The sequence below is a fragment of the Ctenopharyngodon idella genome, chromosome 20, assembly GCF_019924925.1.
Source record: "Ctenopharyngodon idella isolate HZGC_01 chromosome 20, HZGC01, whole genome shotgun sequence".
Taxonomy (NCBI): Eukaryota; Metazoa; Chordata; class Actinopteri; order Cypriniformes; family Xenocyprididae; genus Ctenopharyngodon; species Ctenopharyngodon idella.
The window spans coordinates 17,951,177-17,979,076 of NC_067239.1; the positions used below are offsets into that span (position 1 = coordinate 17,951,177).

The 27,900-nt window shown below is 35.7% G+C and overlaps 5 protein-coding genes across 6 annotated transcripts in view; 2 read left to right on the forward strand and 3 right to left on the reverse strand.

The window, feature by feature from the left end:
• Positions 1 to 5,401, reverse strand: part of mthfd1l (methylenetetrahydrofolate dehydrogenase (NADP+ dependent) 1 like) — a 38,649-nt gene extending 33,248 nt beyond the window's left edge. Inside the window, exons 1-6 of the mRNA XM_051876468.1 lie at positions 5,035 to 5,401; positions 1,485 to 1,569; positions 1,348 to 1,398; positions 1,037 to 1,090; positions 776 to 900; positions 380 to 480 (exon numbers count right to left, since the gene is read on the reverse strand). Coding sequence (XP_051732428.1) covers positions 380 to 480; positions 776 to 900; positions 1,037 to 1,090; positions 1,348 to 1,398; positions 1,485 to 1,569; positions 5,035 to 5,267 — 649 coding nt within the window. The 5' untranslated portion in view covers positions 5,268 to 5,401. The remainder of the gene's footprint in view (positions 1 to 379; positions 481 to 775; positions 901 to 1,036; positions 1,091 to 1,347; positions 1,399 to 1,484; positions 1,570 to 5,034) is intronic.
• A 3,032-nt stretch (positions 5,402 to 8,433) lies between these two features.
• Positions 8,434 to 11,997, reverse strand: stx11b.2 (syntaxin 11b, tandem duplicate 2). The gene is made up of 3 exons (XM_051876473.1): positions 11,859 to 11,997; positions 10,048 to 10,126; positions 8,434 to 9,516 (listed from the first exon to the last, which is right to left on the reverse strand). Exon 3 carries the CDS (start codon positions 9,499 to 9,501, stop codon positions 8,626 to 8,628), a length of 876 nt encoding a protein of 291 aa, XP_051732433.1. The 5' UTR covers positions 9,502 to 9,516; positions 10,048 to 10,126; positions 11,859 to 11,997; the 3' UTR covers positions 8,434 to 8,625.
• stx11b.1 (syntaxin 11b, tandem duplicate 1) lies at positions 11,902 to 13,413 on the forward strand. Its single transcript, XM_051876472.1, has one exon. The coding sequence runs from the start codon at positions 11,902 to 11,904 to the stop codon at positions 12,787 to 12,789; it is 888 nt and encodes a 295-aa protein (XP_051732432.1). The 3' UTR covers positions 12,790 to 13,413.
• Positions 13,414 to 14,165: 752 nt separating this feature from the next.
• On the reverse strand, positions 14,166 to 16,751 carry si:dkey-25e12.3 (adenosine 5'-monophosphoramidase HINT3). 2 transcript variants are annotated; one of them, XM_051876475.1, is made up of 6 exons: positions 16,663 to 16,751; positions 16,169 to 16,370; positions 15,240 to 15,357; positions 14,894 to 14,963; positions 14,685 to 14,805; positions 14,166 to 14,582 (listed from the first exon to the last, which is right to left on the reverse strand). In XM_051876475.1, exons 2-6 carry the CDS (start codon positions 16,289 to 16,291, stop codon positions 14,487 to 14,489), a joined length of 528 nt encoding a protein of 175 aa, XP_051732435.1. In that variant the 5' UTR covers positions 16,292 to 16,370; positions 16,663 to 16,751; the 3' UTR covers positions 14,166 to 14,486. The 2 variants fall into 2 exon arrangements, with proteins under 2 accessions (XP_051732435.1, XP_051732434.1); XM_051876474.1 differs by having other exon boundaries at positions 16,169 to 16,700.
• A 3,569-nt stretch (positions 16,752 to 20,320) lies between these two features.
• Positions 20,321 to 27,532, forward strand: irf4b (interferon regulatory factor 4b). The gene is given in 10 exon segments (XM_051876470.1): positions 20,321 to 20,483; positions 20,614 to 20,811; positions 22,530 to 22,716; positions 22,907 to 22,992; positions 23,074 to 23,176; positions 23,265 to 23,372; positions 24,306 to 24,638; positions 25,887 to 25,999; positions 26,120 to 26,218; positions 26,220 to 27,532. Coding segments are annotated over 9 exon segments (1,293 nt in total). The 5' UTR covers positions 20,321 to 20,483; the 3' UTR covers positions 26,286 to 27,532.
• The last annotated feature ends 368 nt before the right edge of the window (positions 27,533 to 27,900 follow it).

Consider the following 27,900-nt stretch of genomic DNA (forward strand, 5'->3'; position numbering starts at 1 on the left):
AATGATTTCTGAAGGACCATGTGACACTGAAGACTGGAGTAATAGCTGCTGAAGATTCAGCTTTACCAAAGGAATGAATAACATTTTCAAATATATTAAAATAGAAAACAGTTATTTTAAATTATAATATTTTACAATATTACTGTGTTTTTAATCAAATAAACGCAGTCTTGGTGAGTGTAAGAGGCTTCTTCCAAAAACATTTTAAGAAATCTTACCAACCCCATACTTTTGAATAGTAGTGTACATTCGTTTAATTTACTTTTAAATGCACTCCATTCAGTAGAATTAGCATTAAGTGTCTGTGAAACATTTTGGACAGACATTTGAATGTCTGGGTAATAACATATGCCAAAATGCATAAACAAACATAACACACCATGCCTGGCAAGTAGCTCCAGCACAGCTCCAGCTACAGGTGAGGCAAAGCCATCTCTCTGATCCCCCAACACCACACGGCCAACATTAAGATCAGAGACCCTACAAACACATATACAAACAGAAGTGTCTTTGTGTGGAAAACATACAGTTTCTACCCCAAAATAAGACTTGCTACAATTAAATAAAATAAGTGCATCTAGAATATATTAAAAGGTATGAATATTTACCATCTAACTCCATTGCCATCTGAATAAAATTATTTTTACTAAATACCGTGTAAAATACAGTCTCATGGCAGATAGAATATATTTAATTTCTCAAATTACCCACCATTGGAGGTTGTGGCAAAAAGTTATTTTTAGACCCTGTTTACACATATGAACATGTAGTTTACCCATCTACATCCTTCTGTGGCTTGATGGCATTACAGACACTTCTGGAGAGGAAGGACTGAGAAAGGTGCAAAAAAATGCCATGAACACGAGAATCCTCATTTAACCGCAAAATCTCCTCGATCACCTGTAGAACAGAGGCAAAATTCAGGAGACAGATCTGCACAGGCCTCTCTAAGAATGTTATATATGGTAAGGTATATAATATCTGTGTTTCTTCACAAAAGCTATTTATCGCATTTTAGATTCACAATATCACTGACCTCTTCCTCTGTGTACTGGTGTGGAAGACAAATCTGCATAACGTTCAAGCCGATCTGTGTGGAAACAAAAATCAAAACACAACAAATTCAAGGTTATATACAATATTTGTAGAAGCTATTGGAGACTAGAAAAAAAAAAAGACTATGATGTAATGAAAAATGTGTGCACACACACACACACACACACACACACACACACACACACACACACACACACACACATGTAGAGGGTGTAATAACAACATCAACCAGAAGAGGTGTTGATCAGCTAAACCTGGAAAATAGTGAGAAGAGAAGACACATAGTTATACCTTTCTAGCCATCTTCTTATTCACCTCCAGCAAACTGTCATCTTCACCAGCCTATCAGATGCAAAAACATACCAGCTTTCAGTGTCTGAGATTCATTCACATACAAACAGATACACACACATGCTCTCTAGTCACACCTGTATGATAGCAAGTGTAGGTTTGAGGCCTGGGTTGGTTTCTCTAATAGCTTTGAGCTCCTCTCTGCTCCTCTGAACAATGTCACTGTAAATAAGATGGAAACAGAATATATTTAACCATTCAACTCATAGTGCTTTCATAGCAAATTTCATCAATAGCAGCATTCTGCATGTTCACTAACTGCCATTAACAGGGCAGAACTTTTCACTGAATGAGCACAGAACACATCCTATACAATCAATACAGCATCAGTTGTTGTTTTTTAAACTTATCAAGCTTACAAAGTTGATAAGTGTTTTAAACAACTTGGTTATCTATTGCTGACTGTTCTGCTCCAAAAATCAATGTCAACCACGCATTAAACATCAAAAGACACTCCAACATCTTGCATGTTCTGAGACTCTAAAACTCAGACTTTGAACCTCAGATCAAATAGAGCATTAGTTAGCTGCATGTTTAGGTCAAATATTACAACCTGAATTCCGGAAAAGTTGGGACGTTTTTTACATTTGAATAAAATAAAAGACTTTCAAATCACATGAGCCAATATTTTGTTCACAATAGAACACAGATAACATAACAGTGTAAAATTTCTCAGTTTAAACATTTATCCACTAAATGAGCTTTTCAACTTTGATGCCTGCTACAGGTCTCAAAAAAGTTGGCACGGGGGCAACAAATGGCTGAAAAAGCAAGACATTTTTAAAAGATTCAGCTGGGAGAACATCTAGCAACTAATTAAGTTAATTGATATCAGGTCTGTAACATGATTCGCTATAAAAGGGATGTCTTAGAGAGGCAGAGTCTCTCAGAAGAAAAAGAGAGACTCTTTACTTGTTTTTATGCACTCTTTGCCCATCATAGGCTCTCCAATCTGTGAAAGAGTGTGTAAAAAGATTGTGGAAAACAATGTTCCTCAATGTCAAATTGCAAAGGCTTTGCAAATCTCATCATCTACAGTGCATAACATCATCAAAAGATTCAGAGAAACTGGAGAAATCTCTGTGTGTAATGAACAAGGCCGAAGACCTTTATTGGATGCCCGTGGTCTTCGGGCCCTCAGACGACACTGCATCACTCGTCGGCACGATTGTGTCAATGACATTACTAAATGGGCCCAGGAATACTTCCAGAAACCACTGTCGGTAAACACAATCCGCTGTACCATCTGCAGATGCCAACTAAAACTCTATCATGCAAAAAGGAAGCCAAATGTGAACATGGTCCAGAAGCGCCATCGTGTCCTGTGGGCCAAGGCTCATTTAAGTGGAAAAGTGTTCTATGGTCAGACGAGTCCAAATATGACATTCTTGTTGGAAATCAAGTACGCCGGGCTAAAGAGGAGGGAGACCTTCCAGCGTGTTATTAGCGTACAGTTCAAAAGCCAGTATCTCTGATGGTATGGGGGTCCATAAGTGCATACGGTATAGGCAGCTTGCATGTTTTGGAAGGCACTATGAATGCTGAAAGGTATATAAAGGTTTCCAGACAACGTCTATTTCAGGGAAGACCTTGTGTATTTCAGCAGGACAATTCAAAACCACATACTGCAGCTATTACAAAAGCATGGCTTCATCGTAGAAGAGTCTGGGTGCTGAATTGGCCTGCCTGCAGTCCAGATCTTTCACCTATAGAGAACATTTGGCGCATCATTAAACGAACCACGAACTCTTCAGCAGCTGGAAACCTATATCAGGCAAGAATGGGACCAAATTCCAACACCAAAACTCCAGAAACTCATAACCTCGATGACCAGACTTCTTCAAACTGTTCTGAAAAGAAGAGGAGATGCTACACCATGGTAAACATGCCCCCATCCCAACTATTTTGAGGCCTGTAGCAGGCATCAAATTTGAAATTAGCTCATTTTGTGCATAAAATTGCAAAATTTCTCCGTTTAAACATTTATGTTATCTATGTTCTATTGTAAAAAAAATATTGGCTCATGTGATTTGAAAGTCTTTTGGTTTTCATTTTATTCAAATTTAAAAAACATCCCAACTTTTCCGGAATTCGGGATGTATATCATTAATCCAATACTACCTAAAGAAAAATATTTTTTTTCTCAGATTTTTTGACATTCCAAGTAGATCTTCAACTGCTCTAAATACTCAAACACAACTTCACCCTGTGCCTGCCCAGATCAAGTTTAAAACTCTTAAACTGGCATTTCTTGCACACACATGCAGAATATAACAACTACACCAATGTTCTGTTGCTGTGCTGTATGACAAAGCAATAAAGACAAATAAAATAAAATAAATTAAATATTAGAATAATATTAAGAGTGATCAGATTTGTTCAGCTGAATATAATCATTTTAGGCAGGTTGGCCAACACATTTTAACTAGCAGCAGATAAACTTATCTTATGGTTACAGAGGAGTCTATTGCATCATTGTAAGCATCTCTTGTGAGGCTGGCTGCAAAGGCATCTTTACCGATTACTTTAACCCCCTGTAGCAGCTAGCTGACCTTTGACTCCGGGATACATAGGGGTCACTTGATTTGGCAATGATTAAAGTCTAAATACAGACATACACAAGTTTCCATCACAGGAGAGTATTCTGTAACACTTTTTAACACCCTTTAACTCAGTGTGTTTTTTCTTCAATATAAATCATCTGTCTACAATGAACAGAACAATCAAGTAAATTCTTTATATTTCTATTCTATTTCTATAGTCTTACAACTTCTGTCACTTGTAAAGGTGTGATTCCACCCCTAAATATATTTTTAAAATTGATGGTGTTACAACACTCCCATGGTCTCCTTTTAAATAATTTAACTTTAAACACTAAAAGGTCGATAAAAAAAACTTAAAATTCATATTAACACTCAACCTGTCAAAAATTTTGTTTTTATCTAAAACATAAATATATATCTAACTCTACTGTATGGTTGAGATGCCTGTTCATGGTAAATCTTGCTTTACATGTGCAGTACTATAGGTTTTTTTGAATAATAAACAGCTTTAACTTTAGTAGGTCTGACCCTTCCATAATTTTCAGGGTCCACATGAAATAAAACCGATTTAAAAGAGTGTATTTTCAGTTATTTTAATTTATGAAATCTTCAATAAATTCAGCAAATTTCAGTTATTTACAATAACACATATTTAAATATGTGAAGAAAGTCAATATTGTGATCGCCCACAAGGGGAACGGGTTAAATGAGGACATTTAGTGTAACACTTACATACAAATAACGACTTTTCGATGCTTTCAACTTTAGTTAAAACAAAAAGTCACTTTTTGGGGGAAAATTTGAATTCAGACAGTAACAGTATTGACATATATAGCCTGCATAGTTCACTGTTTATAAAGGGTGTACAGACAGAAGACTAATGGGAGGCAGAAGTTACATCAGCTGGCGCCCAAACACCGGCAGCACGTGGAAACAAATCAACGCCAGAACAATAGATAGTTTAGTAAGTCGCTATATAAACCAAACAAAACAGTTTCAGTCACAAAACCATTCAGAGTATTTTAGATAATGAAAGTTATGTTCAATTAAGGTTTAGAGATTTAATAGAGCGTTTCATTCTTACCCAACAGCACTTTCATACAGCAGTCCATCGTTTTTTCGCGGGTGACTTTTAAAGCTCGCTACCGTTTCAGTTGTGCCGCTGGTCGAACTTGCTTCCCGAACCCGTAAATAAGAAACAGCGCTATTATTAGGTATGAATCTGTTCTCCGGGTTTAAAACTTTGACACCGACGCGTGATTGTCTTATACTCGCGTGGCTCCGATGTGCATGGCGAAAAGCGACCGACAGTCTCATCGTGCTCCTGGTTTGGAGTTGCTAAGCAGCGCAGTGTCTTGTCTGATGCTCAGGTGAGCTCGAGCAGTACTGGACTAGTAGACAAGTCAAGCGCGCGCACGACAGAGTGGAGGCGAGAGCGCGCGCAATGCGCACAAGGAAGGAAAGCTCAATTATCTTCCCGTTTATGCAAAAATTATTCAAGTCTGAGCAAGAACAAATGACTCACCTCATATTGGGCAACACCTTCTCTTTATGTAACCTTATTTTCTTTCTATTTGCAAATCTTTACCTACTACAAATCAGTAGCTATTATTTATGTTGTTGTTTTAACTTTATTTTTATGAATTTAATATATCATAAATGTGCAAAGACAAGAAATTTAGCCTAAGACTTTCAGCAAACTATAGGCCAAGTCACAGTGGCGGCGGTCATGACTTCACAGTTTCATTCAAACAGAATGATTGAAGGCAGCACATAAGATATCAGGGACAGCATTGTCTAATTGATGTCATCTTATTAACCTGTCCCGATCCAGCAATCACACTCATGTCATGAGTTTTGTGTTTGTAAGTTTGTAAGTATCTTATACACTACCGTTCATGGGATCTGTAAGATTTTTAAAATGTTTTTAAAAGAAGTCGTTTATGCTCACCAGGCTGTATTTTTTTGATCAAAAAATACAGTAATATTGTGAAATATTACAATATAAAAAAACTGTTTTCTATTTTGATATATTTTAAAATGTAATTATTTCTATGATGTAAAGCTGAATTTTCAGCAGCCATTGCTCCAGTCTTCAGTGTCACATGATCCTTCAGAAATCATTTTAATATGATGATTTGGTGCTCATGAAACATTTCTTATTATCAATGTTGTTGAAAACAGTTGTGCTGCTTAACATTTTTGTGGAAACCGTGATATATTTTTCCAGGATTTTTGATGAATATAAAGTAAAATACAGCATTTATTTGGAATATTTTTATAACACTATAAATGTCTTTACTGTCACTTTTGATTTATTTAATGCATAGCTGCTGAATAAAAGTATTACTGTCTTAAGAAAAAAAATCTTACTGAATCCAAACTTTAGTGTATATAGGTAAATCAACAGAATTTACAGCACATCTGTGTTATATATTTAGTTATCACCAGTGTTGGGCAGTAACTAATTAGTAACTACACTGTAAAAAATTAAAGCTGAGAAAACTTAAAAGTTTAAGGCAACCAGCTTTAGGAGATTTTTGAGTTTTCTCAACTTGTAAATTGAACTTGTTATACAACAACAAGTTGAGAAAACTCAAAAATCTCCTCCAGCTGGTTGCCTTAAACTTTTAATTTTCTTAACTTTTGATTTTTTACAGTGAAGTTACAGTAATAATATTACTTTTTGCATTAACTAGTGTAAATAATTACTAAAAGATTTCAGCAATAATACAGTTACCATTCATAAAACAGCTCGTTACTTAGTTACTTTTGATGCCTCAACTCCAACTGATTTGAAATCCAACAATCCAATAATTCCTAGATTTATTTTCATTTGCACAGGCACTGGTGACTCGCACAGGCGGTCACCAGTGCAGCAGGCAAGCTTGGAATATGGAAATGCTTACATTCAGCAGATGAAAATATTGCCATTACATTGATTTTTTCAGGAGAAAAGATGATCTGAACACCGTTGTGTAAGTTGTGGCATTACTTTACTCTGGCATTACATGGCTTGCCCACCCACATCCCTTTGATCCCGATATAAATTATATTACTATAATTAAAAATCTTTTTGGAAAACGAAACCTTTTTCTACGAACTTATGTGATTTCTTTTAATAAAATACATCATGAAATATAAGTGGATATGTGTAACAGAGAAATTATAGTTACAATTAACTTCAAGCTACACATGACAATTAATGATATTAATACAAGACTTTTACTTAAAAATCACTATCAATTACCACTGAGTGTTTGAAATAACTTCTGAATGCGATTAAATATGGATTTTGGTCAAATGATGAGTAATATAACTAGTAGTATAACTAATTACTGTCGCCAGAAAGTAATAAGTAAAGTAATATTATTCCTTTTGAAAGGAGTAACTAACGAGTAATAAATTATTTATTTATTTATTTTTTTTGAGTAAAGAGCCCATCACTGGTTATCACCATATTTAAGCTGTCCCTGGAACACAATTTTCTAACACAAAGTAGGCTACATTAAAAAGGTAATTTTTGCCTCTTGTTCAGAAAAATTTATTAAATTGAGCTAAAGCAACATGATTTTTTGAACATTTTGTTCAAAACAGACCGAGGGTTAACGCAGGTATGACGCAATTGACAGGCGACTCCTCACACGTCCCGGAGCCTTGGTTAAAATTGCAATTTTCTCACTATTTACAAATAGTTGGAAACATTTGGGATATTGTAAGTACTCAAGTGAACAAAATATATAACACTGGCCTAGTGGTTTTTGGATATTTTACTGCAAAAATATGACATATTGCACTTTTAAGTGTTATTTTATGTGTTTTCAGTAAAGGGTTGTTAGTGTTTAATGTTCAGTTACAGTATGTTGGACATTTAGAAGAGTTTGTGTAATGTTTTTGAAGTTTGTGGTTACCATTGTGCTGAAGTGTGGCTCTTGTGAGCAGCTATGTGATGGTGGCTGTGAGTTTATTTGTTTCACTCACTGAGTAACAACCATAATGTCAGTACTGATATCGGTCTCTTTTTATTTGTTCATTATATACAGTGCATAAATAATGATGTATGAAACTGCACTCAAATAAAAATAGTTTGCTCAATAAACTTAAATTAAGATAAACTTCTCCATGCAATTAGTTTTTCTTAATTAAATCAAGTTCATTGTTTTCTGGGTGTTATAGCGACTACCCATAACAACTTTGTATGCCACAGTCAGAAAGGTTTTTGTATTGTTGCATGTGTTGGTTTAATAGATGTGAGCAGGGACATCACGTTTCACACGAGGTAGACGCATGTGATCTAATTAGGGTAACAAAGTTATGCTCTAATTTATGACATCTGCCCAAAAACTTGAATGAATGCATACAGAATGAGATACAGCTGATAAAATTTTTGTGTACACATGAAATAGTTAGATAAATCACAACTAACCAGTCATCCCATCCCAAGAATAAAATCCCTGAATAACAGCAAGCTGTGAAAATGCACAAGTTTTCCAAAATTTGTGATACTTCTGAAATATTTATTGATGAAGGCAGTGTCTTGTACAAAATTACTATTATATGTGTTTATTGTCCTTCAGAAGATGAATGAAGGACAATAATACAATAAAATAATACAAACAAACAAAAATCTGATCACTTAGTGTAGTTCTTTTAAACTGTGACATTTGTGGCCATGTCATCTCTTCCAGAAGAACATTTTTTTAAACGGGTTGCTCCTATCAAGTCTCTTGGTTCGCTCCAGCTTCACAAGGACCTCCTTGACCTCCACCTCTGTTGACTGGACATTGGTGTGAATGTAGTCTATCATCGAGCTCTGCTCTTCTAATAGCATGGCCACATCCAGAAAAACCTCATGAAGGCTCTGAATGCGTCTCTCCAATTGTAGCATTTCTGTATGACGGCTCTCAATCTGTATGAGTGCAGACCGTGCGGTTTTCCCTTCTGAAACCATGTTCTCACTAAAGACGTTCCACTGACCGCTCTCCAGCATCTCCTCGATCTGGTCACCGGTGACCTCTCGCCCCACAATCTCCATCTGCCGTTGAATATATGCCTTGCAGGACTCTCTGTGGCTCATCTCCGCATCGTTGTACTCCACCATGGTATCACGGAAACTGTTGCTTATGCTAGCATACTGTGTTCGGGCGATTCTTGCCACCGGTGAATTGACGCCATACTTTTCCTCTAACTCTTTCCCATGGGAATCCATCTTGCGAAGGTGCGCAAGCATCTCCTGTGCACTGGTTTTGATACCAGCAGCGATAGCATTAGAGTCACAGGTATTAGAAACACTAGGGCCGACTGCACCTGTAAAAATATGCAAGTTTTGATCCCTGAGACGCTTCACTTCCAGACGGATGTACTGAATCTGACGCCGAGCCTCCTGTGCTTCATCAAAGATGGCTTCCATGTCAGGGTTGGTGCTGGTGTCCTGAGGAGGGTCATCATGGTTTGTGTTTTCTAGAGGGGGGAGAGCTTGAGCAGTTTCATGCTCTGCAACAGTACCATTAGACATTGATACAGCCTGGAGGTGGCCAAGTCTGTCCCTCATGACTTAAGTATATGACTGAAAAGTAAAAAAAAAAAAAAAAAAAAAAAAAAAAAAATCAGTAGATATCTATAAATTCATTACAAAGCCAACATACATGAACAAACAAACAGCAGAGGCTAAAATATACAGTAGGCATGTTGGTAACAACAACCAGTCTGTGTTGAAACGTGCTTGTGTCACCAAAAGCCTGTCGGACAAGACAGACTTGTTTTTAGGTCTACGTTTAAAAAAAATATAAGCTTTGTTTTACCCTTATTACGTTTTGTAGACTCTGCTTCATCATTTTGCAGTTTTTTTTTATTATTTGAAAAGAAGAGAATCGCAGTTGTTAATAATCGTAGACTATTTAGTTATATTCAGGTAAAAATACTATTATTTAGTACATTTATAAAGTATTGATCAATCTAATATATTCCAAATACGGATAATGTAGACCCATCTCATCACTGGAGAAAATATTTTCAACTTTTTAATGAAAACCGGCGTGCGTTTAATGTTTGGCAACGCAAATACTCTGCTTTGAGAATTAATATCACTGTGGCTTACCTCAAATTGTGTCCTTCTGTGTGCAATACTCTCAGTTAGAGTCAGCTTTGCAGGATACGAAATTCACGCTATTATTCGTCTAAGAAAAAAAAAATAGATTCACCCAATTTTACCTCTTCTCATACAGCATGTGAGTGAAGATGTAATAGACACAGACCCCGCCTTAAGTCAGGTTGCGAAGAGATCAGTATGTCCGGCAGAGGGCAGCAGAGATGCGGCACTTGAGATGCGAGGAGAGCTGAGGTAAATAACGTTACTGAACAAGTGTAAGCTACTCTTAGGAGGCTTTTTCTTGTAAACAAAGTGCAAATTTATCGTTTGATTTTATCGCAGCTTATATATTGTACGTTTTAAGTCTACTGCACATGTGCTGATCTTGTTAAAGATTTTAACGTTGAGAGGATACACTATTGAGGAAGGCTTAAAATACACAGAAAATCTAAATGTGTCATCTCAAAATTTATTCTGAAAAATACAGATAAAGTAAAAACAAGACTTATTATTTAGTAGGCTAGGCCTATAAACAACTAAAATGCATATTCTCCGACTAATAGGCTATTATAATAGTTATAGTATTGCAATTATAATTATTAGGAGAAAAAATAGCTATTTAGTTTACTGTTTTGCTAACAACTTGCCTACATAATATTTTTCGTTATTATTTAGTGTGCGAACAAATATCAATTTAACTACCGACGAATCTTTTAGGCCTGTTTCTTTAGTTAAATCATCCTACAGTTTCCGCCAAATGTAGCCTGTTCTATTTTCACTCCAAGTATGTTTACTAAATTGATTGAAGTCGCTCAAACTGTTGATTCCTTGACTCTATAGGCTAAATATCTTTTCCCCTCAGGCCACCACAATCCGTTATTTTAGGCCTACTAATTTTTATGTATTAGGCCTATATGGCGTGGAAGATATTAAGACGTCGTCGAATCACCCATTTCGCAAAAAAAAAAAAAAAAAATAGACATTATGTCACGGGTTAACAAAACACACGTCTGACATTCAATTGAGCGAACAGGTTTGGCGTCAAAGTTACGCCCTGGAACGCGCATTCCACCCCACACCCCCACCTATTAGGCTAAATGACAACTGCTCCGGTGCAATGAGGATGGAGCTGCAGCCTTGAGATGACACATCGACATAAATTAAACTGGTGATATATTGGACAAAAAGATAAGGTAATGTACTTTGTAGTGCATGACATGGGGTTTATTTCTTCCTTTTCACCTTTTTCAGCTCGTCACCTCTATTTTACAATTTTATGGAAAAATATTTCCAGAAGAAACAAATTCGTTTGAATGTTGTCAGTGTAAAACTGTAAAATGCTTGAAATTTTAGCCTATAAATGAAACAGTAAAATTCTGCTTTTGAGAAATATAATTAAAACTCGTTTATTGTCTTTTGAAAAGTTAGAAAATAGGGTAGGCCTAGCCTACAGGTTTACGTACTTATCTTGTAGCCCAAACTGTAATGATTTGAATTCAGTTTAATATTTTTTAGATATTCATACGTTTAGTGGTAAAATATTCATAATTGGAGAGAACACTATTTATTAAGAAACAAAAACTGAGCTATCAATTCAGTCCATTCAAACTTGTTTGGTGAGTGACGCCAGTCAGAAATAGTTTCACAGATGAACTTGTTAGACGTGTAGCTTTTTCAGCATTGATAAGGAAGTATTATCTCTCCCTTTTACAGTCAGTTTCAGAAGGTACACAAGAATTAGAATTACTTTATGCTTGAAAACAACAACTAGTTTACATGAGGGATTGTTATGCTATATTGTTTTAGACTGATTAGCCTACCTCAGATGTTGTCCTTTTCTGTTCATTCTCCCCTCTAGCAATCATGAGGGACAGACTGGATCATCTTCAGACCATTTCAGAGTCCAACGACCATCTGGAAGAGCTGGAATCAGACTCTTTCAGCAATGTGGACCTGGAGGAGGATTTCAACCAGCAGGCCATCATTTTTGACAACAGCGATGAGATGGAGTCTGTGCTCGATGAGGCTCAGGACACTAGGCGTGAGATTCAGCTCATCCGTCTCGAGGTGAAGCGTCTCAGGGACCAAAACACACGTATACTTAGTGAACCAACTCGTACAACACACGTAAAGCATGACGCCAATGTCATCGCTGGTGACATCAAGACCCGTGGAGAGAACATTCTGACACGTCTGCAAAAAATGAATACCCATGCCAAAGGTCTCGAAGAGGAGCATGGCGTCAACTCTGCTGTGGCGAGAATCGCCCGAACACAGTACACCACTCTAAGCAACAACTTCCGAGATGCAATGACCGAGTACAACGATGCTGAGATGAGTCACAAGGAATCGTGTAAGCGTCACATTCAACGGCAAATGGAGATTGTGGGCCGAGAGGTGTCGGGTGACCAGATTGAAGAGATGCTAGAGAATGGTCAGTGGAACATCTTCAACGATAATGTCATGTCAGAAGGGAAAACGGCTCGTTCTGCGCTTAACCAGATTGAGAGTCGACATCGGGACCTGCTTGAGTTAGAGAGCCGACTCAAGAGTCTTCATGAAGTGTTCTTGGACGTGGCTATGCTTGTAGAGGAACAAGGACCCATGACAGACTACATCCTAAACAATGTTCAGAAAACTGATGCTATGCTTGGTGAAGTCCTTATCAAACTGGAACGGGCCAAAAGACATGACAGCAACAACCCATTCAAGAAAATGTTCTGTGGATGCTTTCCATGCGCTAAAATCTGATCAGAGCGATTGTCAACTGTGTGGATTTTGGGAGGCCTGCAGTGTCTGCTGACTTTTGTTGTTCATTTAGATAAGGACCATTGTCTTCCAAGACTAAGCTCTTTGAGCGATCACAAAACCTGACTGTTTGATACTGCTGAATTGAACAATAACACTGCTGAGAGCAAATTAAACAAGTAAAACAAACCAAATAAAATTAAACACGTACACTACAACACAGTCATCACTACATGCCTTCATGAAGATGTCTTTTCATTTGCAGATTAATACCTGAAAACATATACTGTAAATCATATTCATACCCAGTGTCTGTTAACATATAAAGTTAACAAAGGCAAAGGAGCTTTTAATCTAGTGTTTTATTGCAGAATATGCATAGGCTATAATTTATTAATATATTCTACATTGTTATATCTTTAATTAGATCTTACATCTTTCATTCATCTAAAGTGTTTGAACACAATATGCACTTTCTAAATCCTTTTACATTAAATATCCGGAATATGAAGCATCTGCCATGTTTTGCCAATGCAACTTGATATTTTTTTTTTTTCAATTAGTTCAATATGCTTAATTTTTATTAGATAAACATATAAGTTTAATAAAATATATAATTATTACTAGCTTTGTCTTTATTATTATTAAGTGAATTGCATGTGACAAAATGTTTTGTGTTTTACAGTATTTCAAGTGGAATTAGCATATTGGATTATCAGAAAATATCAATAGGTAGGCCTATGATACATTACAAATCTTTAATTATTTCTTAATAAATTAGGCTATTCTTTCATCTTAATGGGCTAACTGGATAGATATCATCAACTGAGTCACATGTTTGTACACAGAGTGGACTTTCTTGGTGAACATAAAGTACAACATGTTCCTGGATCAACTTCGATTTTCGGATAGGAATGTTGTTCCAGGATCAACAAAATACGTTGATCCAGGAACATGTCTTACTTGGCAAAATCAAGGTGACCGGACTTTCTTATCCATGTAACAAGATGAGAAACATTCCTACAGTATGTTCTCACTCTCTGAGTCTTTAATCTATCTTTGTTAAAATTAAGAAACAGAGACAATAACTGTCCCTATAAGGGTTTTAAAATATTTTAGGCCAAATCTATTGACACCGCTCTATTCTGATTGCCTTGTGGTAGTCACATTGTAGAACTGTAAATTTTACTTTGCCTGGACTTTAAGGCACTGGACTTTTTTTTTTTTGATAATTTACACATAGATTTTAAAACCATTTAGGTATTGTTTCTCACATAACATTTCCTTGTTCCTAGAAAATACCATACGTGCCACAAATGTGACCTACTTTTTACAGAAAACAAAATGTAAGGAACATGAACAAGGCATGAAACATAAAATGGTGTGACAATCAATTAACAAGTTGTTTATGGCTCACTGTATGATAAAACTTTCACAAAAGAATATGTAACAATCAATTACACAAAAATTAACATTTTCATCCGTTTAATAATAAATGCTTATTGATTAGAGTACACTTAAATGTCGCTTTATAAATAGTAATTATCAGTTCTAGTGCATCCATTCCCATTTTAAAAATACTTTAGCATTAAAAAAACATACAATAAAATGTTATATGCTGGCTTTTGAGGCTGAAAACGAACAGACCATTCATCTTCACTAAAGTGGCTTGTGATTTCAAGTTTCTTCAGTCATAAGGCTCACATAGCTCCACATTTCTGCATGCATTTATTACATGTCCTTTTCCAATCATCCGACTTTTTATTCTTTGTCAGTTTGTGACGCAACTTCGCCTCCTATAAGACAACATACAAAGAAACTAATGAGAAATTGTTAAAACTTTATGAACTCGTATGCAACCAAGTGTGATCATAAGAAAAGCCCGTTAGTGTACTCACAGTGAGGTACCAGAAGCTTGTATACTTTTCCTTTGACCATATAAATATTTCACTGAAAGGTGCAAGAACATGCAAGTGCAGGTGGGGGACGGTGATATATGGAGGCACATGGAAACCTTGGCTAAAAGTACAGTCATGATTTCATTTAATAACTGCTTCATCCAAATAAACACTTGATAAATGTAATAGTAGTGTTGTAGAATATATACCTGATGTCTTCCAAATCTGTGACATCCTTGGCTTTCAGTACATCTCTTCCCATCTCTGCCATCCTCCTAACTGTCCAAAATAATCACATTTAGGTTATTGAAAAACCTACTTAATCACTGTGTGTTAATGGTTTATTTTAATAAAATAAATGTTTACTACTGTTTGGTAATGATAATGAACATATATTGCCTGTCTGATAATAATATTCTAATTTTAAACATGAGATCAATTCTTCATTTCTCTGTCTGTTACTACCCCCTGCAGGCTAGAAATACAAAAGCCATTCACAAAACAGCGTTACTCACTATAAATAATCAAATGCAACCCCAAAAATTATAATCTTACCTAGACTTATATCATCTGCTTGGAGTGACAAACAGCTGTAGATATGTTTCTTTGGTATAACCAGGTAGTGATGAGGTGCACCTGGATTAATGTCCTTGAAACAAACAATGTCCTCATCCTGTCAAAGAATCACATTCCATGTTTTATTTACCTAGAAGTGTAAAGTATGTTATACTAATATGTAACTGTATTATAATATAAAAAACATTGATTTGTATTGTACATTTATGTTCCTGAAAACAGTGGGAAAAACTTGTGAATTTGTAACAGTTCGACGTAACATACACTTGATAAAGTGAAGTACTTCATAAAGTGTATTCTAAGATTAATGCATGTTCATTTTGTTTTCGTGTACACTATATGAATAGACTTTTGGACCCCCCCCCCCGTGTTATTTATACATGGGACATACTGGATGAGTCATGAGGTGAGTTGTAATGGAGTCACTTTTTCACTCATTAGCTTTTTTAGCCAATGATAAATGATCTATGAGCGTGAAATCATCTAAAATAAATATCTAATATGACCACCACGCTCCTGAGGTCAAAAGTTATGACTCAAAAATTTGATATAAGCTAGTAAAATTTCGTTTCACTAGGCCAAACAGGTTTGAGGACCTCAACTTATTGTTTTATAATGAATATTAGATTACTTTATTTTCTACTTTGTTATTTCATAATCATATAGTCATCGCCTATTAGTTTATAGAAATCAGTTTGTTTCAAAGCTCTTCCTCTTTTAGGAACAGCGACACAGAGCTACACTAATACTTTGTAAGTCGTTTGAATGAACATAAATATAAAAGTAATACCTCGAGAATAATTTGTCCCCCTTCGCGTATCAGAGAACTGTTTTCGAAGCATTCATTCATTCTGTCAGTCACGGAACCAATTCTAGTCATCTATTTCCTACGATAAAGATCAACTTACTTCCGCCAATATTTCAGTGTATGGATCGTCGCCGTTTGCGATGGTACAGAAAATACAAGTTTCTTCCAAGTAGTCGTCCGAAGAATCTTGTTCATCTTTACGGGAACACTTATTTTCGGTCATTCTGGCAGGGAGTTTCCGGGACAAATGAAACTGACTCTCATGTTCCTTTGGTTATGTCATCTGTTCTTCCTTGTTCTTCCTTTGCGTGTAAATTAACGTAATTCCATCAGATCATCTCATTCATGATCACATAGTCACAGTAAAAAACTTTGCGTCAAGAGTTAGCCATATCATAGTTTGCTTACGCACAAACATCAGATTTCTATGACAATTCTCATAATAAAATCGTGTTCGTCTTTTTTGTATATGATAATAATACAATAATTAAACTCCACGTTAATTATTCAACTTTACTGTATAACAAAGAGAGCGTGCCAGGTAAAATTGGTTATAATAAAATGCCAAAACAAACGGAAACAAATGTAAACTACCTTTCACTGTTGAGGCCGCTGCCATTTTTTTTTTACATTACGTCACTAGGGTCGGGGCTTTCAGTTTTGGGTTTCAGCTTGGAATTAAGTGTGTTTCTTCAACTATATAGACGAAAGCGTACTTTGATGACGTACAATAAAAGTGATATTTACCTTTGTAGCAACTCATAATGTAATAACTGCATATAATGTAAAAACTGCACATAATCTAATAAGTAGGCCCTATTACGTTATTATTGTAATAAAATGTTCATAATGTAATAATTTTCTCAAAACGTAATACAATCGATCTAATAATGTAATAACATTTTTTTTACATTATGAGAAATTTATTAGCCTACATTATAAACTCACCAAAAAGCACTGTCATATTGTTATAATTGTAACAGCTTTTAAAACATAAAAAAAATATTATTCCCTTATAGTAGGCTACATTTAAAAAAATCTAAATCAAGTCTTAAACTATACCTGCAAAATGCAACAGATTTTAATATTCATGCAGTTATGATTATTATTATATTTTTATTAAACATAAAGCATTGGTATTCCTTTACAGTGCATTTTAAAGTCTAAATCCAGTCTTAAACTGCCTACAAAATCCACCAGATGACTGATACTACTACTACTACTATACAAATATAATGATTGGATGAACATTTTATGGCCATACACTATCCACAGATTATCTATAAAAATCCATTAAGACCGTGTAACAAAGTGATTACTGTCAGGATGAGACGACTTTCATAACAAAAAAATGTTTCTGTAGAGAATCACCTGCACCTTTAAGCAAATATTTCTTCACTTTAATACAAGTTACAGCAAAACAAAGCCTGAATGTAAATCAGAGGGCATGTTGGTTGAAATAAAGAAAGGTATTTTTGAAAGATATCAGGATGAGGTGCTTCAAAAAATTTCCAAGGCATTAGATATAGAACACAGTGACAAGTCATCAACAAGTGGAGACAGTATGGCAAAACAGTGACAATGTCAAGAACATTTTCCCTCCAAAATTGATGATTGTTGTCACTGTGTTCTATGGTATATCTAATGCCTTGAAAATTATTTGAAGCCCCTCATTTTAGTGATACCTTTCAAAAATAAGATCCCAATGATGCTTCATAAGTGTGCTGTGACGAGCTGGTGCAGGTGTGTTGAATCAGAATTCCGGTGTTTGGGATCGGGTGGAGCTGAGAGGTCTGATCTTAAGGGTGTGACAGGCTCCATTGCTCTTTATGGCCCATAGTGTGCAACTAAGAACATGTCAGAAAAATCTTACAAGAACAGCTGAGATTTATTTGGAGTGAATCAGAATCACTTCAGGTGAATACAGGCGTGTACAATATATTACAGATGAGCTTGATGATTAGTTCATTCTGAAGTTATTTTTTTCAGTGGCATTGCATATGTTGTAATTTCACATTAAAGGTGCAACAGTTCTGATTTTATTTATCTTTCTTTCTTTTTTTACATCACAAAACCAGACTGTTTTAACAGGGGTGTGTAGACTTTTTATAACCACGTACATGATTGTGAGTTGTATTTTTCAACATGCCCTCTGATGTACATTCAGGCTTTGTTTTGCTGTAACTTGTATGAAACGTGAAGAAATGTTTGCGCTCCGTGCTGCCTTTGGCTGAAGCAGATAATGTGATTTTATGTTTTAAAAGCTGTTCCAATTATGACAATATGACAATGTTTATAATGTAATAAATTTCTCATGATGTAAAAATTACATTATGAGCTCAAGATATTATTATGTTTTGAGAAAATTATTACATTATGAACATTTTATTACAATAATAATGTAATACTTATTACATTATATGCAGTTATGACATTATGAGTTGCTACAACCTTGATATTTTGCTAAAATTTTATTAGGGGCAAAAAGTAATTTCGCCCAATAAATAGGCCAACTAAGTGATTATTTCATATTATAGTTTAAAACGTGTAATAATTCATAATTTATATAATGGATTCTCATTGTTTGAAAGTCTGGGTCTGGGACAAGGGCAAAACAATAAAATCAGTCATTGTTGATTTTATTGAAAATGATTGGTCACCATTATGGTGATCAGTATTCCATTTAGTTGGGCAGTTTGACTATTTGCTTTTTATGTCAGTTTGTAGTTTTTGCAATGCTGTTTGCAAATTTTACACATTTTAAATGGTTGACTTTTAAGGAATTAATTTGATTAACTCTAACTCAATTCTTATATGTTGAATTTAATTAATAATATTGCTTGTAATCTGTTGCCACAGTTTTATTAAGTAAATAGAGCGTATTACTTTTTACAGTGCACAATAAGTATATTGAAAAGTAGCAAAAATAAATAATGAATAATGATAAAAATGAAAAAATGTGACCTTCAAATGACAGAAGAAAAAAGTTGAAAAGTTCAATTTATAAACCACATCCTGGAAGATGAAGCAAAACCATTATAGACCTTTTTCCCCATAAAATATGTCTGCCATGTGATGTGACGTAAACTTATATCAGAATTTAACTGTTCCCAACACTGTTTGCTAGGCCTTTTTTAGGCCTATCTCGAATTTATCTTATTTTAATAATAATTAGGCTATTTAGCTGGTGGTTAGTTTTTGTTTTTGGCAAAGAAATGTTACAAATTTTCTCATCTTGACATGTTTGATTCTTTTTTTAAAATTATTTTAAAATCTTAATATGGGTTAAGAGGTCAAGCATTCACATCTTACAATTTTATGACAGCATTATTGTACACTATGAACCAGTAATTAACCCATCCAGCCATAGTCTCCCACTATCACTGAATGAAAATGATTTTAGTAGGATGAGCAACATATTAAAAATCTATTGCAGTTTCATTATTTATATTTATTTAGTGATTGCTGACTTGATTGCCGAGAATGGTCCGTTACTGCCCTCCGCTGGCTACAAATAGACACGGACAAGCCTTGCTGAGTATGCCACTGAGACAGTGAAATGCTTTTACAGGGTTTGAAGCTTTCTGATGACGAAAAAAAAAAAAAAAAAAAAAATCCAAACTAATTACACAGCTGTTATGGCCTACTAGCTAGATATAATATGTCAAATGACAAGCCATCTGAGGCAAATCGTGTTAGTTTATAAAAAAGTAGCGATATATGATGGTTAGTTTGTGAATGTCATAGCCTACATGTTTGTATGGGGTCACGGTCACCCAATGGTGAGATTTTAAATTGTAAATGTAAAGAAAGTACATTGTTATATTTAAAAGAAAAATAATAAAGGTTGCGTAAAATGGACTGAGCCATATCTGGAACATATTTCAAAACAAAGGTAAATTATAAAGCGTCACTTTACTTGAATTCACCAACAAATCAGTACGATTTAATATATTTCAGAATGTTTTTTTTTTTTTTATCTTTTGATGACTGTTCTGTGTTATTTAACGAGCCCACAAAACTCTGTAGGCCTATAGTTGGCTGATCTTGTGCCCACTTTGGAATCTAGCCAAAAATTTGGACAAACAAATGAACTGATCTATAAACTTAGGTGACATTTCAACGTCATCAAATTAAAAGAAATGAAAATTCTTTTATTAAACGCCAAAAGTCCCTCTTTAGTGTGCGTGGGCTAATACCATATGAGCAGCCCCCGCGTGCTTACGGGACGTCCGTCATATCTCACGCGCGCTGCAGGTGCGTGGAATCCTGTGAGTGTATGTGGCGAAAGCTCCGCCCCTGTCATTGCAAACGATTGAAGAAAAGTCGCGGTCGAAAGCTGAACTACGTTACTGACACATTTCAAAACTCGAAAGCTCTGAAAGAGGGCAGCACGCGCTCCTGTACTTTCTGCAGTAGGCATAAGTCTTTTTCAGACTTCCTTATATTTGTAGTTATTTATTTATCCACTTGTTTTAATCATTTCGACTTTTACATTTAATTCGGTAATGAAAAGAGCTGAATTATATACGTTTCTCTTCGCAGATGTGTTCAGATGAAGAGCGCGCGATGACGGGGAGCTCCGGTAACGGAAAGTTGCGTCAGTGGCTGATCGAGCAGGTGGACACCGGAAAATATCCTGGACTCGTATGGGAGAACGAAGAGAAGAGCATCTTTCGGATTCCGTGGAAGCACGCGGGCAAGCAGGACTACAACAGGGAGGAGGATGCTGCGCTCTTCAAGGTACAGTCAGAATGAACATGGAGAGGATGAGAAACAGATAGTGCAATGTCAGTAACGCATTTTTTTCTCCTATGGGATTTTACTCGTGTTGCAGACAGTCAAGAGAGGCATTACATGGGTCCATGACGTGACGCACATTTTTATTATAAAAATACATTCAAATGCAATTCTGACGCATAAGTTTCTATATTTTTTGTGGGGCTTAAAGTAAAAAACTGTGTGTAACTCTTCGGAGATTGTAAAAAAACATCACATTAATGGGTTAGTTCACCCAAAAATGAAAATTCTGTCATTAATTACTCACCCTCATGTCGTTCCACACCCGTAAGACCTTCGTTCATCTTCGGAACACAAATTAAGATATGTTTGATAAAATCCGATGGCTCAGTGAAGCCTCCATTGACAGCAAGATAATTAACACTTTCAAATGCCCAGAAAGCTACTAAAGACATATTTAAAACTGTTCATGTGACTACAGTGGTTCAACATTAATGTTATGAAGCGACAAAAATACTTTTTGTGCGCAAAAACCCCCCCCAAAAAATCTAATCTAGTTATGGGCGATTTCAAAACACTGTTTCATGAAGCTTTGAAACTTTATGAATCTTTTGTTTCAAATCAGTGGTTCGGAGTGTGTATCAAACTGCCAAAATCACGTGAACCATTGAAATTTCAAAACGTTTCGAAACACTTATGACGTAACGAAGCATCGTTTACTGAAATCACGTGACTTTGGCAGTTTGATATTCGCTCCGAACCACTGATTTGAAACAAAAGATTCATAAAGCTTCGAAGCTTCATGAAGCAGTGTAATGAAATCGCCTCAGTGAGCCATCGGATTTTATCAAAAATATCTTAATTTGTGTTCCGAAGATGAACGAAGGTCTTACAGGTGTGAAACGACATGAGGGTTAATAATTAATGACATAATTTTCATTTTTGGGTGAACTAACCCTTTAAGAGGCTGAAACTATAGGCTAATTATTAAGTAGGCTAGTGCAATGTTTGAATAGTGTTTGCATAATCACATATTTTGCCCCTTTTATGAGAAAGCCCATTGTTTTTCCTTCAGGCCAAGATTTTCGATATTCAGGATTCAAAAATTATTTGAAACCTTTCTGAAAACAATAATTAAATTGTTTATTCAAGGTGCTTTTTACTTAGTTGTTATACCACTTGACATTTTGATATTCAGGATTAAAAAATTCAAAAAAAAAAAAAAAAAGTTATATATTACTAAAAATGTATTTAAAAACCTTTCTGAAAACAGTAATTGTTTATTAAAGGTACTTTTTACTTAGTGGTTATACCACTTGACATTTTTAGCAAGCACAAATCAAAATTTTTGTGAAAAGTGTATGAAACCAACATAAAACAAAGATTACATTTTTAGGAACGTGCCACATTATACCAGATTTCTTGAAATATTTTGATAGCACTTTATTTTACAGTCCTGTTCCCCGTGTACATACTATGTACTTATTACAGTAATTGCAATAACTGGGTAATAACTAGGTACTAACCCTGAATCTACCCCTAAACCAACCTTAACCCATGTAGTAACCTTATATTACCTAGTACTTTCTTTGGTAAGTACACAGTAAGTAAATGCATGTACTGTAAAATAAAGTGCAACCAATATTTCTCCATTTTATGGACATCCTTGTATTTGATTGACCCATATGTTGGCCTCTCAGTTTGATCTTGTTTTCCTGCAGGCTTGGGCACTATTCAAAGGCAAGTACCGGGAGGGGATCGACAAACCTGACCCACCAACTTGGAAAACACGTCTCCGGTGTGCTCTTAACAAGAGCAATGACTTTGAGGAGCTTGTGGAGCGCAGTCAACTTGACATATCGGACCCCTATAAAGTGTATAGGATTGTTCCGGAAGGATCCAAAAAAGGCAAGTGAGGAGAAAAACATCAAAGGCACTCTAAATGAGCACATACACTTATGTAGTCCATATTCAGTGCTCTCATATTTCTTCATAATGTAAAAAAAGGACATCAAACAGATTAGAAGAACTGTTTGCCACTGTTTATATTTCTTTAGATAACTAATGAAAACAATGAAAATATATTTAAATGTTGCAGGTTCCAGATCTCTTGATGATTCACAGTCTAATTCAAACTCACCCAGTTATCCAATACACCCACCATTTGCACCAGCACCTTCTCAGGTTAGAATCAAACATCATCTTAGTTGTACTTTGGCTTGTGTGTGCATACCTTCAGATCACTATATGCGCTTGTCATTACAGGTGTGCAACTACATTTCTCCAGCAGAGAGAGGATGGAGGGATTACACCACCCTGTCTGAGATCCCTTACAGCCAGAGCCCCTACACTCCACGCTGGGACCCTGGTATGGTCTTACTGTGTGTGCTTGAGAGAGAAAGTACAAATAAGCTCATGTAGCATGCAATTGCATTGACATATTTCTGTATGCGCAGGGTACCAGTTCAGTGGCTCATTCTTCAGTTGCAATGCATCTGATCCACAGCCATCACCCTTCACCCTGGACACCAGCATGAGATCCGCTGAGGCTCTGGCCCTCTCAGGTACTGTACACGCTCAAAATCATGAACACATAGAGACATTGACAGGCTCAATAGGAATGGATTCAAGTATTGATACTTCTGATACTGATTTTGTATCGAGAGGATCATCTAGATTGAAAAGAAAATAAGCGGAACAGTATTCCCTACCGTCAAATTAAAAATTCTGACCGATATCAAAAAGTCTGTAATTATGTGATGAGGCGATTACAACATCGACAACATTACAACAGTTAAGCATCACAATATTATGATGTACAGAATTAAAAATGGATATTCCTTTTATCATTTAATGTCACAATGTTACAGAAGTAACGACAGATATTTTCTACTGTAATGTGACACATCTGAGTGAAACATGTAAAAAAAAAAAAAAAATGTAGGGGGGAATTTGGGGTTTTATCCCTCAGTTGTTGACTGAATGGAGGTAGATCTGAATGCAGGCTTGTAAGAAAGGGGTGGGGTTTAAGTGGACTAAATGATTCGAGAAGTCTGTCACTTTACTGGTAAGATTGAGTTATCATTGCGATGACATTTTAATTCAAGAAAAGAAAGATATGCATGGATGAATCATTCACAATAACACCAATAACATGCTTCTAGAAAATGAGAATTTTCATTTCATGCCAACTTTAACAGTGTTATTAAATTATTTGTGTTTTTGAAGAGTAACTTTAATTGAGAATTAGATGACGACAAGTAATCTAAATGTAAAAACAGAGGAAATGAACATCCAATATTAAATATCAACTGACTGATAAATCAAAAAATCTCTAATATCAGCTGATAGCGGTACTGTTTCATTTTGCATTATATTTTCCTAGCTGTCTTGACATCGATGGCTCCCATTATGATATTAGGTTTTTTTTTTTTTTATATAACTCATGAGTTTAAAGACCATATTAAAGTTTATTTTATTTGATCTTCTCTTATTAGATTACCGCTTAAATGTGGTGGTGTTTTACCGAGATGCCCTGGTGCGAGAGGTAACAGTGAATAGTTCAGAGGGCTGTCAGCTGGGCCCTAGCAGAGAGGGACAGGCCTTCGCTTCACCCGGGGCCCCAGAACTGGTTGAACTCCCTCATGCTGACAGGGCATCTCTGGAGCGTGGTGTTATACTCTGGATGGCCCCTGACGGGCTCTACGCCCGCCGCCGCTGCCCCTGCAGGGTGTACTGGGAGGGAGCTCACGCACCACCTACTGACAAACCCAACAAGCTGGAGAGAGAGCAGAACTGCAAACTGCTGGACACTCATCTGTTTATAACAGGTTAGTGCATGGTAATGTATTCATGTGGGCATTTCAGATAAATTACACTTAGATTATGACAAACAAATGATCTGATGTTAAAAACAGGTTACTTTATCACTCATCTTTTTCAGTAAAAACTGAGAACCATTTATTGTAAATCTGTTAATTCACTGCTTGTATACATCATCATATTTGCACATCTCCATACACACATTTTACAGTAAACAAACACATCAAAGCTTTTACAGTAAACAGTGTGTCACATTATCTGTGGGTTGATATTTAGTGACAGTCGCAGCGTCAGTCATCTGAGTTACAACTTATTCACGCCCACTTTCTGTCATAGATTCACCGATTGTTGTGATTCTCACAGTACTTTCCAGCATATGATGAATACAACTCAAATACCACAGGAATCACATGTGCCACATTAGACCTACAGCTCACAGTATGGAAAGAAATTAGAGAATGATATGAAAAGAGAAGGAATACATTCGTATTACAGAAAGAGATAAGATCATATGCTTTTGAAAAACATGTTCAGTCAAAGATGCAGCCAAGTATTCTAGATTCAAGATAATAGTTTAAGAATTTGAATTAGAAATTTTGTCACATTTCATGAAGACATTTACAAAAACATTCAGGGTATGTGTATACAATACTATTCAAAAGTTTGGGGTCAGTAAGATTTCAGTAAGAAGTTTATTTTTTTATTCAGCAAGGATGCATTAAAAGTGACAGTAATGACACTTATAATGTTAGAAAAGATTTCTATTTCAAATAAATGCTGTTCTTTTGAACTTTCTATTCATCAAATAATCTATAACAATGGATCATGGTTTTAACAAAAATATATTACAGTGTTTGCAACATTGATAATAATAAGAAATGTTACTTGAGGACCAAATCAGCATATTAAAATGATTTCTGAAGGATCATGTGACACTGAAGACTGGAGTAATGATGCTGAAAAAATGTAGCTTTGCCATCACATGAATAAATGACATTTTAAAATATATTAATAGAAAATATTTAGAAAAGAATAGAAATACAATATTACAGTTTTACTGTATTTTTGATCAAATAAATGCAGCCTTGGTGAGTATAAGAAACTTCTTTCAAAAACATGAAAAAAATCATACTGACCCCATACATTTGAATGGTAGTGCAGCCTTTCTCCCTCTTTCAGCCATTTGCCAAAGTATTTATTGATCTCACTTGCCATTGGCTGTGAATAAACTGTCTCCTCCTCCGTTTCTGCTGTAGAGTTGCAGAGTTACGCCCTGCACGCTCGTCCAGCGCCATGTTCCCAAGTGGTGCTATTTTTTGAGGATGAGAGTTCTGATGCTCAAAGGCCAAGAAGGACCTTCACAGTGCAGGTTCGTCTTTTAACCTTAAAATCTGACATTTTTTGATTCTTTTTAATACTGATGAACAGTTATGAACAAAACATATTGATATTAATGTAGTCTTAATCTGCTCTTGTCATTGTGTCACAGGTTGAGCCACTGTTTGCTCGCCAGCTTCTCTACCTCAGTCACCCGGGCAGCATGAACTACATCCGCAGCCATGAGCTTTCACACCTTCCTTCTGAACACCATCTCCCCGACCCAAGAGTACCACAGAGTCATTACGCATCACCATAACAGCGGCTCTCGAAATTGACCCTGGCGGCTTGTCACTCTGCGCTTAACCCTGGATTAAAAAAGTTTTGTTTAACCTCGGGTTAAAGAAAGTTTAAATCCTGGTTTACTAGGATAGTTCACCAAAAAATAAAGATTCTGCTTTAATATACTCACTCTCATGTTGGTCCAAACCTGTATGACTTTCTTTCTTCTGTGGAACACAAAAGAAGATATTTTGAAGAACACTGGGAACCAAACAACATTGGAGCCCATTGACTTCCATTGTATGGACAAGAAAACATTTCTCAAATTATCTGCTTTCACTCACCCTCATGCTTTTCACAATAGCATGAGGGTGAGTGAATAATGACAGAATTTATATTTTTGAGTGAACTATCCCTCTAAGCTATTTTCACACTTGTAATTATGAAAGGAGGTTAGAGCCACTCTTAACCCAGGGTTACAACATTCTGCTTATAAACAGAGGATGGACAAGAAGTTAAAACAGTTTGCATGCTCACCAAGTACCATACTCCAATCAATGTGCAAACAAGAATGTTACCCCAGGGTTTAAATATGTAGCGTAAAATCTCGAAACTTGACAACCCAGGACTAATTACTAACCCAGGATGAAGTTTGAACAGTGTGAAACATGGAAGAATATAACCTAGGAGTGTTAATCCCTGGTTAAAAAGGAATCCCTGGTTAATCCCTGTAAAAAGCCCACAAGTTTTGTAAGCTAAAATTTAAGGCAAATGTTGGAATTCTGCGGTTCACCTGAAGCTTTGGGACGCTTAAACTAAGCAGAATCCCACCAGAATAATCTATAGTGCTAACAGACAGCATCAAACACAGACTGTTGTCATGTACCATGATTAATACTGAGAAAGACACGTACAACTCACAAGGATAAATGATTGTATCATGTCAGTATACCGTCAAATATGTGGGCTGTTTGCTGATATGACAGAAAAGAATGTAAAGTGTGAATATTAGCTGTGATTGTTGTTTGATTGTGTCGTGCTACATTTGTTTGAGCTGCAATGTACCTGCATTTAGAAACTTAAAGCCAAAAAATTACGATGTATATAGGCTATGCATTTAGAAGTATGAAAACCTTTCAGTTTACAAATAGCAGTTCTTTTATAAACCTTCTTCTGTACAATTCTGACAAAATGTTCTACTTTTTATTCCACTACTTCTGCTTTTTTATGTCATGAGATGCTCAGAATGCCTCAAAATTTATGTCGCCTTTGGTTTTAATAAAAAAAAAAAAAAAGTGAAAAACTGACTGTGTGCGCTGATTCCTGACCGGGGTTAAAATTACACATGGGCAGCAAAAAATAAAAAAAGAATAATAGTTAAATAAAAATGATGAAATATGCTTTAACTATCAGGGTTAGTTCAGTACATTATTTATGAAAGAAATGAACACTTTTATTCAGCAAGGATGCATTAAATTGATCAAAAGTGACAGTAAAGACATTTATAATGTTACAAAAGATTTCTATTTCAAATAAATGTTGTACTTTTTAACTTAATTCATCAAAGAATCCTGAAAAAAAACGTATAACGGTTATCACAACATATGAAGCAACACCACTGTTGATTCAACATTCATAATAATAAATGTTTCTTAAAGGGTTAGTTCACCC

Coding starts and splice junctions, on each gene's coding strand:
- stx11b.2 (XM_051876473.1), bottom strand. CDS start 9,501: ATGAGGGACAGACTTGGCCACCTCCAGGCTGTATCAATGTCTAATGGT.
- stx11b.1 (XM_051876472.1), top strand. CDS start 11,902: ATGAGGGACAGACTGGATCATCTTCAGACCATTTCAGAGTCCAACGAC.
- si:dkey-25e12.3 (XM_051876475.1), bottom strand. CDS start 16,291: ATGACCGAAAATAAGTGTTCCCGTAAAGATGAACAAGATTCTTCGGAC. Junction 14,964..15,239: donor AGCAGATGATATAAGTCTAG/GTAAGATTATAA, acceptor TATTTTGGACAG/TTAGGAGGATGGCAGAGATG. Junction 14,806..14,893: donor ACAGATTTGGAAGACATCAG/GTATATATTCTA, acceptor CTGTACTTTTAG/CCAAGGTTTCCATGTGCCTC.